Raw genomic sequence first — 15227 nt, 5'->3', positions numbered from 1 at the left:
ACCTGGGAAGGTTATCAATGTGGTGACCACGAGCCAAACGGAGTCGTTTCACCTGATTTTTTGCTTCTCTCATTTTGGTCCCATGTTTCACTTTCACCTGCCATTTGTTGTTGTTAGTTACTCTCTTTTTTGAAAATTATTTTTTTAAAGAATAATAAACAGGCACTATTTTTAACACATATTGTATTAAATTTTGGCTGTTTATTTTGTTTGATTTATCAAATTTGATCGTCAGAAGTTAATAGCATGTATGAGTTTTTTCGGCCCTCGAAAGACTAAATTTCTATAACGAAACCACCCGTTAGTTCCATTTTTAAAGGAAAAAAACCCCTTAGACAACTGTTAGGAACAATATGTCTTGCACATCGAGAGTAGTAAACAACGAAATACAAAGAGTAATGCTAGACAAATTAAATTTGTAGATTACATTTTGTAAACTAAATGATGTATATCACTACTAAGAAATAAGAGCGTTAATAAACAATTAAGTAATAATTCAATCATCAACTTCTATATCATTTAGTTTATAAAATTTAGTTTACAAATTGAGGCTCCTTAAGATTACCCTTCTTCAAATACAATTTTGTTGGCTCGCTTGACAGTTTGAAGACTAAAATTTGTTGATTCACAATTTTGCTCCAACATATATACTCCACAAATCTAAGTATTTATTATTTTCCATCATAGGACCACCTTGTTTTAGTTTCATTTTAGTAAGCTTTAACAAAGACAACTTTTAATAATCATAAGAGTGGGATATAGACTCTCTAATCTAGACAGTGTAGGATATTTTCTAACTTTGAAGACTCATTTGACAATTTTGTTGGACTCTTGGCGATGCTTAAGACACTTCATGAGCTAAGGAATTTGGATCCAACCACCAGCGAGCAATTCTTATCAATTAGTTTTATGGTGAAACCATAACTTTCTTTAGATTTAAGATTGAATTCGGTTTCATTGGAACAAGAAAAAGTTGTGCTATTCCCACCCCTAGTTCCTATATGTTTCCCATCCACCTTGTAATTTTTTTTTATATTTACAAGCATAGATATGGAAACTAGAGAGAGAATATGTGCACTATAGGCATGTCTCTCCTTCCTTTGAAACTAGAAATTTTCATATTCTTTTCTACCGAAATTTGAAAAATGTGTGCGATTAGCAAAATGTAAGAATTCCCACTTCTAGAGAACTAGCTTAGTAATGTCCTCTTACAAATGAAACGTGGATGTATTATTTATTAAATCTTATGTTATACAACTTCAATGGTGTCAAACTTTTGATGAAACTATATATATTTTGAGCAGAAACCTTATTGTAATTGTTTTAAATATCTGCTGGTAATCCTTGTTTCCCAAGGCAATATTATTAAAAGGGCTTAAGGATAATCAATTTAATTATCTACCAGTACATGAGGGTCAGCCGAGTCAGCCCTAATTAAATTAGGAATCGTAATGATAAGTTCGACTTCTATCCAAGTTTCCTTTTTCTAGGGTTTTCACTTGCTTTAAGTTACGCGTAGAAAAGTTGTGTTATATATGTCTCCAACCAGCAAGAATATATTACCTTCTCAGTTCCTAATTTCATTCACCACACACACACTCTCTCTCTCTCGATCGATATATCTGCACCATGGCTCCTACTCTAAAATTCAAGCGCAGTAGCATGGCCATCGGCCGCAGCAGAATCCCCACCATTCCTCAAGCATTGTGTCCTGATCACATCACCAACCTCACGCAGATGGCAGCGATCAAGGCCCGAGAGGCTGCTGAAGCTTATTTCACACTTGGAAACTTCGAATATGCAATCATGCAAGCCAAGGCAGCGAAAGAGTTCGATCCAGATTTGCATGGTATCGAAAACCACATGAACGCCTACCAAGTTCATTCTGCCGCGTCACACAAGGAAAACTTGTACCGTGTTCTTGGCATCGAAAACCCTACAGTTGCTGACTCGGAAACCATCAAGAAACAATACAAGAGATTGGCACTTGCCTTGCACCCCGACAAGAATGGATCAATGGCCGCCGAGGGTGCTTTCAAGCATGTTAAGGCAGCGTGGGACGTTCTCTCTGACTCAGCAAAAAGAGAGGCTTACGACAAATCTTTGAGACGACGGTTTCAAGCGGTTCATGGTTCCAATAAGCGCAGAGCTAGTGAGTGCAAACCAGCACAGCCGCAGAGGTCCAGTGCCTTCCCTCGCAAAAGGGCCAGTCCTGGCGGTGATGGGAGCTGCTACAAGAAAACAATTAAGATTATACGAAAATGTAATCCAGGTCAAAAGGCAACTGTGATGATGGTGTCCGTATGCCGAGTGGCTTAATGTGTTCCTCGCTTTGTGCTTAATTTGCCTCCTTGAAATTTTGGAGTGCTTACTGTTGTATATGTACTTTTTATTCAATACAATTTTGTTGAATCAATGAAATTTTGAATCTCTTACACTGTTCCCGCATCCCACTTTATATTTTCTATCTAGTCATGATGTAAATGTTGGCTATTTATGGAAAGTAGTGTCTCTAGCAATCTATAGCAACCGAAGTTGGATAATCTTGTCAATAGAACGAGTAGGTAGAACATAAGAACAAAATAGATGGGTTAATATATTTAGAATGATAGCCTTGCTTTAATTAGCAGAAATAAATAGAAAACTAATGCAACGAAAAAGAAAAATTCCAACTAGAACATACGTAACTTAAGAAACAAATTACAAATGAAAAAAATAACTATACGCTCTTGCACGAGTGAGATTGCATGCGAGGAGGCTAAATATATATTTTTCAATCAGGTGCTTAGAATAGTTAGTACTATTAGTAATAGAATTGAGCAAGAAAGCTTGTGATTTTCTGTCATAGTAAAAGTTGTTTTCAGAAGAAGCATCCGCTGAGAAAATCATGACCCCATTAGTTTCGAATCCATTTGTCTGCAACAGTGTCAAAGCATCAAAAACTACTTAAACAGACTTGGACTTGATCAAGTTGGCTATAACAGAAGAACAAAAGACGATTTTTTATTTTATTTTATTTTATTTTTTGATGAAACAAAAGACGATTTTTAAGTACATAAATTAAAGGAAAATGAAAATGATATTCATCGCCGGGGAAATGACAAGTTGACACAACAGTTCAATCTTTCGATCGTCTTTTTAGAAGGCGAATGTCTCTATTAGATGAAGATGTCACACAATTTTTTTTTAGTTTTTTTTTCTTTTATATTTACAAGCATAGATTTGGAACTAGAGAGAGAGAGGTGTTCGCTAGTTATGGGCATATCCTCCTTCCCTTTGAAACTAGAAGATTCCATATTCTTTTCAAAATTTGACACATGTGCGAAAAATGTACGCGATTGACAAAATGTAAGAATTCCTACTTCTAGAGAAATATAGTGATGTCCTCTTACAAATGAAACGTGGATGTATTATTTATATGTACATAGTGAAGCATTCTAAACTTATCTCTTAATTTTCAATTCATGGGGCTGTGTTTTGTTATTAAATATTTTTTTGGTAATTGTTATTAAATCTTATGTTATATAATTGGCTGATGTTAATCTTTTAAAACTATATATATTTTGAGCAGAAACCTTATTGTAATTGGTTTAATTATCTACTGTTAATCCTTGTTTCCCAAGGCATTATTAAAATGGCCTAAGGATAATTAATTTAATTATCTACGAGGACACAAGGGTCAGCCGACTCAGCCCTAATTAAATTACGAAAAGTAATGGGAAGTTCTACTTCTGGAAAGATATCCTCTCTTGATCTCCTCCACCAAGGCTACCGGATCAAGTGATCCGGGTCTTTGAAATTTGATTCAACGGCTAAAATTATTATAATTTTTAAAGAGGGCTTCTGTATTTAACAGTTGGATCAAATTTAAAAGGTCCGGATCACTTAATCCTGATCTCTTTCCTCTACTTATATCCAAGTTTCCTTTTTCTAGGGTTTTTCACTTGCTTAAGTTACGCGTAGAAAAGTTGTGTTATATATATATATATATATATATATATATATATATATATATATATATATATATATATATATATATATATATATATATATATCTCCAACCAGCAAGAATATAGTACCTTCTCAGTTCCTAATTTCCTTCGCTCTCTCAATCGACATACCTACACCATGGCTTCTACTTTAAAGTTCAAGCGCAGTAGCATGGCCATCGGCCGCAGCAGAATCCCCAGCAACTCCATTCCTCAAGCATTGTGTCCTGATCACATCACCAACCTAGCACAGATGGCAGCGGTCAAGGCCCGAGAGGCTGCTGAAGCTTATTACACGTTGGGAAACTTCGAATATGCAATCATACAAGCCAGGGCAGCAAAAGAGTTCGATGCAGATTTGCATGGTATCGAAAACTACATGACTGCATACCAAATTCATTTTGCCGTGTCACATAAGGAAAACTTGTACCGTGTTCTTGGCATCGAAAACCCTACAGTTGCCGACTCAGAAACCATCAAGAAACAATACAAGAGACTGGCACTTGCATTGCACCCTGACAAGAATAGATCAATCCCCGCCGAGAGTGCTTTCAAGCATGTTAAGGCAGCCTGGGACGTTCTGTCTGACCCAGCAAAAAGAGAGGCTTACGACAAGTCTTTGATACGACGGTTTCAAGTAGCTTGTGGTTCCAATAAGCGCAGAGCTAGTGAGTGTAAACCAACACAGCCGCAGAGGTCCAGTGCTTTCCCTCGCAAAATGGCTAGCCCTGGAGGCGAAGGGAGCTGCTATAAGAAAACCTTTAAGATTATAAGAAAATGTAATCCAGGCCAAAAGGCAACTGTGATGATGGTGTCTGTATGCCGAGTGGCTTAATGCGTTCCTCGCTTTGTACTTAATTTGCCTCCTTGAAAATTTGGAGTGCTTACTATGTTGTATGTACTTGTAATTTCTCCAGCCATTTATGGTATAGCCACATTTTGGATAATATTATCAAGAAACAAGGTAGCACGAGGGGAATGACAGAGATCTTGGGGTTAATATTTGAGAATGATAAACGTTCTTTTATAAACAACAATTCATAAAAAATTAATACAACAAAAAGAAAAAATTCACAACCAGATCGAATACTCTACTTCAAAGACAAAGCCATAATTAAAAAACCAATTTAATCTGCAATGTAAAGGCGCAGAAAAAGCCTCTTGCGTGTGAGAAAAATGCACATACCGCATATACAAACATAAACCAAAATAAATAATGCCAATTTGTACACAGAGAAAAATGGGACGATTATCCACTGAAGATGACAACATAGCCGGGCTGGTGGGGGATATTGACGTGGTGGTAGGGTCGGAGGAGGTTGCTGGGTTTGTATGTTTTTTTTCTTTCAAAATATATATTCACTTTTTTAGTAAGGGTAAATTGGGTCTAGGCACTTTATGGGGGTGAACTTAGATGTGTGTTGAAAGTGTGACTAGAAAATCTCTTTTTAATGGTAGTCATTTATTGATAATTACCGAGTAAAATCTTCGAAAACAATGTCGTAGGTTCATCAAACGAAACAAATCCAACTCATGTATTAGGGCCAACTTAGCCAATCCAAGTTCATATAAAGTTTCTCATCTTGGAACTATATTTGGAGTAGGAATGTTCTTGTTGAGAAATCCAATCCAATTAAGGATTAGAAATCCTATTTTAACAAAATATACATGAATTGGTCGGTTCCTAATTCAACTACTAATAGGAATTGAACTTTCTGCCCAAGTATCCTTTTTTTTTTTCTAGGGTTTTTAAGCCGCTTAAGTCACGAGTATACCCTACTTTGTTTCTGGTTCCTAGTTTCCTTCACTACTCTCTCTCTCTCTCTCTCTCTCTCTCTCTCTCTCTCTCTCTCGGGATCGATATATGTCTCTACACAATGGCTTCAACTTTAAAGTTCAAGCGCAGTAGCGTGGCCATTGGCCGCAGCAGAATCCCCAGCAACTCCGTTCCTCAAGCATTGTGTCCTGACCACATCTCCAACCTTGCACAGATGGCTGCCGTCAAGGCCCGAGAGGCTGCAGAAGCATATTTCATGCTTGGAAACTTCGAATATGCAATCAAGCAGGCCAAGGCAGCAAAAGAATTCGATCCAGATTTGCATGGTATGGACAGTTACATGACCGCATACCAAGTTCATTCTGCCGTGTCACACAAGCAAAACCTGTACCATGTTCTTGGCATCGAAAACCCTACAGTTGCGGACTCAGAAATCATCAACAAACAATACAAGAGACTGGCACTAGCCTTGCACCCTGACAAGAATACATCAATCGCCGCGGAGGGTGCTTTCAAGCATATTAAGGCGGCATGGGACGTTCTCTCTGACCCTGCTAAGAAAGATGCTTACGACAAGTGTTTGAAAAGAAGGTTTCAAGCGGCTCATGGTTCCAACAAACACAGAGCTAGTGAGTTCAAACCGCCACGGCAGCATAGGTCCAGTGCCTTCCCTCGCAAAAGGTCTAGCCCTGGTGGTGATGGGAGCTGCTACAAGAAAACCATTAAGATTATTAGAAAATCAAATCCAGGCCAAAAGGCAACAGTGATCATGGTATCCGTATGCCGAGTGGCTTAATGTGTTCCTCACTTTGTTATTAATTTGCCTCCTTGAAATTTTGGAGTGCTTACTGTTGTATATGTACTCTCTATTCAATACAATTTTGTTGAATTAATTAAATTTTGAATCTCTTACACTGTTCCCTCATCCCACTTCTGTATTTTATATCTAGTCATGATATGAATACTTTCTATTTATTGGAGTAGTGTCTCTAGCAACCTATGGCAGCCGAAGTTGGATAATCTTGTCAAAGACCGGGTAGAACATACGAGCGAAAAATATCAAATAGCGTTAATGTAGTAAGAATGTGTTGATCCTAAAAATTACAAAACCTACGTGGCGCGCAGGCCGAGTAACTAATAAGCTAACTACGTCCTTCGGTCGAATGCGGGGCGTGCCAACTCGTCGGCCGAGCCTGGCCGAGGAGTAAAATTTGTTGATGTAGCTTTGAGCGCGTTGCTGACTTCTTTAACTTGCGATTGCGATCGAGGAAGGAACATTCTCGGTCTCTGGGTTCTACAGCCTGAAGACAAGGCTGCTAATTCTGCGGAGTTCACAAATCGTCCGAGCCCGATTCGGTCACTGTGATTATATTCGTGAGAGTATAAGCACGTCGAATCGAGACCAAGGTGTATGGGCACAGGTACTCGAACGTGATATATGTCTTGATGGTAAACGTAGTTCGGCCGTCGGAATGCCGAACCCTGAAACTCACCTGTGAGTATCCAATCATAAAAACACTCGGCGACCAGTACGCCGAGCAATGTAATTCGTAACACCTAACTATGCCGAGAAAGCTTAGTAAGGTGACCTCTGCCAACAAAGGTTCGAAAACCTTCCTCGACCGAGACTTGGATAGATAATCGGTCGACCTCGACGCAGTGCTGTTTATCCAAACTGAAGATGCTTCTTGGTCGGCTGATTCTGCGGCAGCAGTGCTGTTTATCCAAACTGAAGGTGCTCGCCGGTTGCTTCCACAGTGCTGTTTATCCAAACTGAAGGTGTGTCGGCAGGAAAAAGAAAAGGAAAAAATCTCAAGATGATTGAGAGGTTTTGCGCAGGGCAATTGTATGCTGAGTTGAAGGTCCTTTCCGTTTGCATGATTTCTTGTATTTATAGTGCCCCATTCCTTGAATCCGACTCCGATTTGGATTGGGAGTCCTTGTCCCACTTCGCCTCTTCCTCGAACAAACCTACTCCCACTGTGATTCTGAATTTTCCTTCTTTTCGGGACTTCATTCCTTGCTGGTCGAGAATCCTAGTTGTACCAGGACTTCCTCGACCTTTCTATTTATCTGGACTTTTTAGGATTTGGCTGACCCTGCCAGCTGGCCCGGGCCTTATTATTCGGCCCATATTATTTGTCATCACCTTGGACCGAGCGCATCCTGCTGCTCGGCCCAGCAATAATATTTTAGGCCCAAACAGAATGATAACCTTTCTTTTATTAGCAGAAATACATAGAAAATTAATGCAACAAAAAAGAAAAATTCGCAACCAGAACATACGTAACTTACGAAACAAATCACAAATGAAAAAATAACTATACGCTCTTGCACGAGTGAGACCGCATGCGAGGAGGCTAAGTATATATATTTCAACCAGGTACTTAGACTAGTTAGTACTCTTAGTAGAATTGAGCAAGAAAGCTTGTGATTTTCTCTCATAGTAAAAGTTGTTTTTAGAAGAAGCATCCGCCGAGAAGATCATGACCCCATTAATTTCGAATCCATTTGTCTGCAACAGTGTCAAAGCATCAAAAAAGGCATCCCCTTGAATTCCTCTTCCATCTACTTCATAGGCAGGCAACAACTTTTCCTTTCCAAATTGTGCGGCTCGAAGCTTGAACGCTTGCAGATATCCCTTCGCGGTAGTAACCTTATCAGTGTAGAACTGATGATTGACATAGTCTATAACATCTGCATAGCCATCAAAGAGCTGAACATACGGCGCAGTTGTACTGTAAAACGGTGCAATACTAGCAACAGAAACGAGTCCTTTGTTTTTCAAGCCAGTGATGAGCTCGCCAATGCAAAAAGCAAAAGAACTTGATGAATTACTGCTCTTCGGGTTTGGGAAGTTTTCGTAGTCTATGTCAATGCCATCAAGATGGTAAGTGGTGATTATCGAGCCAAGTGACGAGACAGCGTTAGATACCCATTTTTTCGGGTTTATTGGATTGTACCAGTGAAGAACTTGATCACCCAAGCTCCAACCTGAGAGGCTTACCATGACTTTAACATTAGAGTGTTTTTGCTTGATGGCTGCAACAGATTGTGGGGTTAATGTAGATTGCCAATATGGTGAGAATATCCCATTTTGTTGCTTGCCTGATGAGTCTGCATCAATCGCAAACCCGAGTATGAAATGGAAGTCGATCGCACTGTCAATCGGTACAGTGTCAAATGTTATAGGAATTCCAGTGGCTCCTATGTACTCCATCATCAACTTCCCATCTGAATCATGTGTACGTCCATAACGTCACGGTTAACGCACAAGAAAAATATTGGATATATGGCTTATGATGGCACATATATACAAATAGTGAAAAGAAAATGCAATTGTCCCATATCAGAGAGACTAACGAGTGTGTTTCCCCTTGCGTCCTCAAGTTCAATTCTCCCTCCCCGTAATTTATATTAGTTTAGAATATCGCTCGGATGAAAGGTTCAATAAACATTTTATGATAAATAAATATATACGGGGATAAAAGTTGTGAAAATAGTACTACTTACCACAACATTGTTGAAACATGACAGCAACTGCTGCCGCATAAAGGAGAGAGAGAGTTGAAGTACTTGAGCCATCCTTCTTTGATTTTTAGCTTGAATGAAGATATGAAGAATGAAGGAGTAAGGGTCTAGTTTTATAAGTCCATTGTAGTTCAGATTCAGCCGGCCGGCCTCCGAAACCGAAACCAGCACAATGTGGAGTAAGCTGGAAAGATTGTGTACTAATGAAATAAACAAGAGTTTTGAAGGTTACAAGAATTTCATCTATATTTGTTTATTAACTAAGGAACTGGTAACAGTAATATTTTGGTGACCTTTTTTGTTGCACTACCAAGGTCCGGTCGATGTTGCAATTTCTTTTAGAAAAACAAAAGCATCTTTCTTGCCTCGCACGGTTGCTTCACGACAAGAATGGCTCCATCGCCGCCGAATGGTGCTTTCAAGCTTTGTTCAACGCAGCCTGTGACGTTTTCTCTAAACCCTGCCCTGGCAAAGGCATACGACAAGTCGATAGATCGATGGTTTCGGTTAACCATTTAGATTTTAGATTTTTATTTCGACGGGAAGGATGGATTAAGAGGGGTGGAGGACGCGTAGAGGGAGGAGGGAGGAATGAAGGAAAACTTTACGAAAGAAAAGCTACTTAAATAGATTTGGACTTGATCAAGTTGGCTATAACAGAAGACACTTAATTTCGATTCTTAAGTACATAAGTTAAAGGGAAAGGAAAATGATGTTCGTCACCAAGACAATGACAAGTTGACACAACAGTTCGATCTTTCTATTTTTAATTTTATTAGAATCTATTGTCTCGTTAGTGAATCCATTGTCTCGTTAGTAAGCGAAGGTCTTTGTTGAAATGAAGATGTCACACAATTTTTGTTTGGTCCTGGTCTGGAATGAAGATGTCACACCATTGATTTATTTTTATATTTCATATCGGAAAAACTGAAACCCGGATCTTTGAAGAAAAAAAAAACAATAAGGTGGCGTTTGTTATAGAGAGGATTGGTTTGGATAGGATAACTCGCTATATTGGAGGCATTTTGAAGGAAAAAATAGAAGATAACTTTTATACTTTGTTCAAGTTGAAAGTTGCTCATGAAGAAAATGTATCCTTACTAATCCTCAAGTTGAAGGTTCCCCCGAAGAAAAGTTATCTTACTATTTTTGTGGGGATTCGTAAGAATACATTTTCTTCATGAATAGCTTTCAACTTGGACAAAATTTGAAAGTTCGCATCCATTTCTTCCCTTAAAATGTCTTCAATATACTCAGTTATCCTATATAAGCCAATCCTCTCTTAACAAGGGCCACCTTAGTGAACAACAGAAAATGCATATGCAATAAAATTAACAAGTCTATGAACAAAAGGATCCTTCATCTTAAGAAGTCAGAAGTCAGAACATTATATTATTTTTCATTAGAATTACACCCATAGAATGTTTTTACTGGGAAAATTAAGATTCTATTGGTTACAAAAGTTTTTACAGTTAACCATCAATAAAGCTGTTCATAAACTCAGGATTTACATCTCTCCGCATTCAGCAATAACACAAGCTAGTTTAGGGCGATTGTTGGGTCCTGTAGCCACATTCTCAATCTTCCTAACAACCAAAAGACCATCTCCAAGCACTCTCTACATAAAATTAACAAAAAGAAAAAGTTTGTCAGTACTACAAAATAATTGGAAGGTTAAACCTAAAGGCAAACAGGTAATTTAGGGCCAGGTGACAAAAAGATAAATAGTCGGTGGAAATCCCTAGGACAACTTATGCGTGTTTGCTTGCTCACGGATGTGTGGACTTGTGGTTCCTAGAATCATTTTATGCAAAAAGTTTCACAGTACAAAATGACTTGTATCAACTCAGGATAAGTATTATTAAATTCTCATTCAGGATTGATGCATGGTAATACTTATTATGACTATTGATTGTTTTTAGCAACTGAATAACGAATTTCTCTTCGATTAGTATAAGGTGACTTGTATGTTTGAGTAATATAATGCATTATTGACAGAAGAGAGAAGGATCATATCATACCCCGAACACAACATGTTTATTGTCAAGCCAGTCACATTTCGCGCAAGTGATAAAGAACTGAAATGCAAAAGCCAAAAAACATTAGCCACAACTCTGTGTGTGTAAGAGAGAACCAAAGAGAGAGTTTAGTTTTATCTTATTATCAATAAGAAGCCAGAGTTATTGAATTACCTGGCTCCCATTTGTATTTGGTCCACTATTAGCCTGAAAAGGAGCAATAGATTATATTGATTCAGCATCAAAAGTAGAATTTCATATTGGAACTGAAAAATGTGTGTCTCAGTTTGTATGTGCGTGCGTAAAAATTCCTGTTTCAGACAGGATCCTCAGCCAATCAAAGAATAAAATCTTACAAGAAGTAACAAATAATAAAACCCTAATACAGGTTATTAATTTTGCGCATACATCTAATAGGATAATGGCCATGGAATCCCATCAATTCCCATTCTTCTTTCCCTGTTCTAAAATATTGCAGCAACCTATAAAAAGGTTGAGGATAAGAGAGAAGGACAAAAACCTACTGGTACATAAAGGTCTGCCAATACAGAAATGCCGAAAGACCAATGAACATGTTAATAACACTACAGAAACAATTGAAACTCATACTCCTTCCAGAAAACCAGGAATGCCGATGTGATATGCTAATATTACTATTCAAAAGTTGGATCTTCCATTTTGAAAGGCTCTCACCCAAATTTCACCCAAAATCAAAGGCTGGTGAGACTTTAAACTCCAAACTCACTCGCATATAAGTAAACCAATGCCGGTGAGACTTTGACATAAAAGGACCAATCACTAGCAAAAGTACAATTTTTTGTACTGCCTAAGAAAGGTTGAAAAAGTACAAAAGCTCATCATTGTAAATTCAAATAGAAACTAATTTTTTGTATCTCCGAGTACAATTTTGTTGTATTAAAGGACTAAATAAAAAGCTTAACCCATTTTAAATTCTACACACAGAGATTCTAGTGCACATGGGAATTGTAACATGAAGGTAAGGTAAATCAAACAAATGTTGGATAGGATCCAAAAGTAAGGGAAAAACACAGCAAAAGTTATTGAATAGTACTGAATGCAACATGAAAAATGCATACCATTGACAAGAGGCCAGGACCAGTGTGTTTGGCATCAAAAGTCTCGTCATCAAACTTAAGTCCATAGATGGAAACACAGCCACTACCATCACCCTGCAAATCAAGATCTTCATTATAAAAATCTCGCAACAGGCGGAAAAAAAACTTGAGCATCAATAATTGTTAGTAACATCGATGTTTTAATGTTTTATTGTTTCAGAATTATGTTAACACCAGATCAAAATTTGTTATGACCAGGGCATTGCATAACCTCATGAATGAGTACAACCTCCTTTATATGTGTACCCTGTAGTGTCAAAACACTTTAAGCTAGAAATAACATTTCCCCATTTTCTATCCAAACGATATCTATTTTAATTAAGAAAAGTAGAATACTATTGTACACAGTGTTGTGCACCGATTACAGATGACTGGGGCAGAAGTTACACATTGAATGTATTACAAGAACACGGTTAAAATAGTTTCGATTAAAAAGACCACCTAGCTGATAATAGGTATGCATATTCATATCAGAAAATGGTAACAAACCCACAATGCCAACACCTTAAAGTATCGAAACGGCATACGTAAACAAAAGCAGATACTGGTTGAAGAAAGAGGAAAAACCTTGAGAAAGTCACCAGCTTGAATCATGAAATCCTTAATCACCCTGTGGAATTGGCGCCCCTTGTACCCAACTGGCAATCCAGCTTTTCTGCCAATTTACAACATCCAATTCAAATATTTTTTACAAAATCCAAATAATTAGTAAAATCAAAATCCCCAAAATTGAAGAAAAAAATAATAGGTTTGTGCGTTTGGGGCTTGCCCTACCTGTACTCGCCGGTGCAGAATTGCCTGGAACAAGTAAAGAGAAGACAAGCAAGCTCAATTAGGAACGAAACGACGGCGTCTTAAACGAAGAAGTGGATGACAAAAGAGGAATAGTAATAGAAAGAGAAAGCGAGGGAAAATGCCTGAAATTCTCGGCGGTTTTAGGTGCTATATCGGCGAAGAGCTCCATCTTGATGCGACCGGCGGGGATTGTACCGATGGTGATGTCGAAGAAGACGATAGGGTTTTTAGGGTTTGGAGGCCGCAGATGCCACTCCACTCCTCCCCCTGTGTTCCCTCCGCCTGACGCCATTGAAATTGATTAAAAAAAAATTCAAGGTGAGAGAGAGAGGAGTCTGAGGGCGAGAGAGAGAGGAGTCTGAGTGCTTTCTGACTTGGGTGTTAGTGACGCTTTAAGCCAGGGTTTTATTATGGGTTTAAGGGGGGATTGATTCAGTCCAAAATCACCATTGTTAATCATCCTTTTAAGTTTTATGCTCAGCCGATCTCCTCCTTTCCTAGTTTAAAAATATCGATGTAAAAAAAAAAAAAAATTATACTTTTATTTGTTTATAGAAGGCTAGTTACATGTACACCCTCTTAAATTCAACTCGAGTCTTCGTGTTAGTGTATTATCTTAATAGGTAGTGTCATGTCAACTGATTAAGCTAATGAGTAATAAAATTTAAACTCAGTGATAAACTTTAAATCCATACCTAATCAACCAAAATAACAGGAGTTACGACTTGACTCAACTGGCAATTCCCATTAGTGAATTTCTTTTTAAATAGTTCCATAAAAGAAGAATAACTTGTGGACATTGCATGGCGTCTTATACCAATAATATATGAATATGAGGGCTGAAGCTTAAGCTTAAAAACGAGACGGAATTAAGCTTAAAAATAAAATGGGCTTTATCAATACACCGTAGCTAATGAACAACAACCAAGCCCTAAAATTGCCAATGAATTGTAAGCTAATGTTGTACATGGGGGAATTGATTATGAAGTTGGTCATGAAGAAGTTGTTTGATTAATTTGTGTAGGGATTTCGATAGGTTGAGAAGGATGGATGGGAGTTTGCTAGTGAGGGTTGATGGGGAAGAGATTTTTGGGTGTGCTGGGAATATGGCTCAGTACATTAACTGTCCTAATATAAGTAGTTGGATATTTTTTAGGAAGAGATTTTTCATTATGTTAGGAATACTGTAACATCCCACATCACCCAGGGGAATGATCCTTAAATGTATATTCTCATCCCTATCTAGCACGAGGCCTTTTGGGAGCTCACTGGCTTTGGGTTCCGTAGGAACTCCGAAGTTAAGCGAGAAGGGGGCTTGAGCAATCCCATGATGGGTAACCCACTGGAAAGTTGCTCGTGAGTTCCCAAAAACAAAACCGTGAGGGAATGGTAAGCCCAAAGCAGACAATATCGTGCTACGGTGGTGGAGCGGGCCCGGGAAGTGGTCTGCCCCGGGCCGGGATGTGACATTTGGTATCAGAGCCTAACCCTGGTCGCGTATGTGCCGACGAGGGCGTTGGACCCCTAAGGAGGGTGGATTGTGACATCCCACATCGCCCAGGGGAGTGATCCTTAAATGTATATTCCAATCCCTACTTAGCACAAGGCCTTTTGGGAGCTCACTGGCTTCGGGTTTCGTAGGAACTCCGAAGTTAAGCGAGAAAAAGGCTAGAGCAATCCCATGATGGGTGACCCACTGGGAAGTTGCTCGTGAGTTCCAAAAAACAAAACCGTGAGGGAATGGTAAGCCCAAAGCGGACAATATCGTGCTATGGTGGTGAAGCGGGCCTGGGAAGTGATCCGTCCCGGGCCGGGATGTGACAAATACGGCCCCATACACCAAGTGACATAATATAAGTGGTTAAATATTTAGAAGAAAAAAACTATGATACTTGATGTATCCAACCGTATCCCCGCACATTGAAAATTTTCTCTAATGGGAAACTAATAGGATTAATTAATGTAGTAATATAGAAAGGTT

At 38.6% G+C, this 15227-nt stretch overlaps 1 protein-coding gene and 1 pseudogene across 1 annotated transcript; both read right to left on the bottom strand.

Moving 5' to 3' along the window:
• Window positions 1–8158: 8158 nt before the first annotated feature.
• Window positions 8159–9351, bottom strand: LOC137733667 (chitinase 2-like; annotated as a pseudogene).
• Window positions 9352–10645: 1294 nt separating this feature from the next.
• LOC137734029 (peptidyl-prolyl cis-trans isomerase CYP22-like) lies at window positions 10646–13584 on the bottom strand. The gene is made up of 7 exons (XM_068473273.1): window positions 13369–13584; window positions 13226–13249; window positions 13019–13106; window positions 12413–12505; window positions 11490–11522; window positions 11319–11375; window positions 10646–10915 (listed from the first exon to the last, which is right to left on the bottom strand). The coding sequence occupies exons 1-7, from the start codon at window positions 13536–13538 to the stop codon at window positions 10805–10807; spliced, it is 576 nt and encodes a 191-aa protein (XP_068329374.1). The 5' UTR covers window positions 13539–13584; the 3' UTR covers window positions 10646–10804.
• Window positions 13585–15227: the final 1643 nt, after the last annotated feature.

The sequence above is a fragment of the Pyrus communis genome, chromosome 5 (assembly GCF_963583255.1).
Source record: "Pyrus communis chromosome 5, drPyrComm1.1, whole genome shotgun sequence".
In the NCBI taxonomy this organism is placed as follows: Eukaryota; Viridiplantae; Streptophyta; class Magnoliopsida; order Rosales; family Rosaceae; genus Pyrus; species Pyrus communis.
This window is presented reverse-complemented; position numbering and strand designations above follow the sequence as displayed.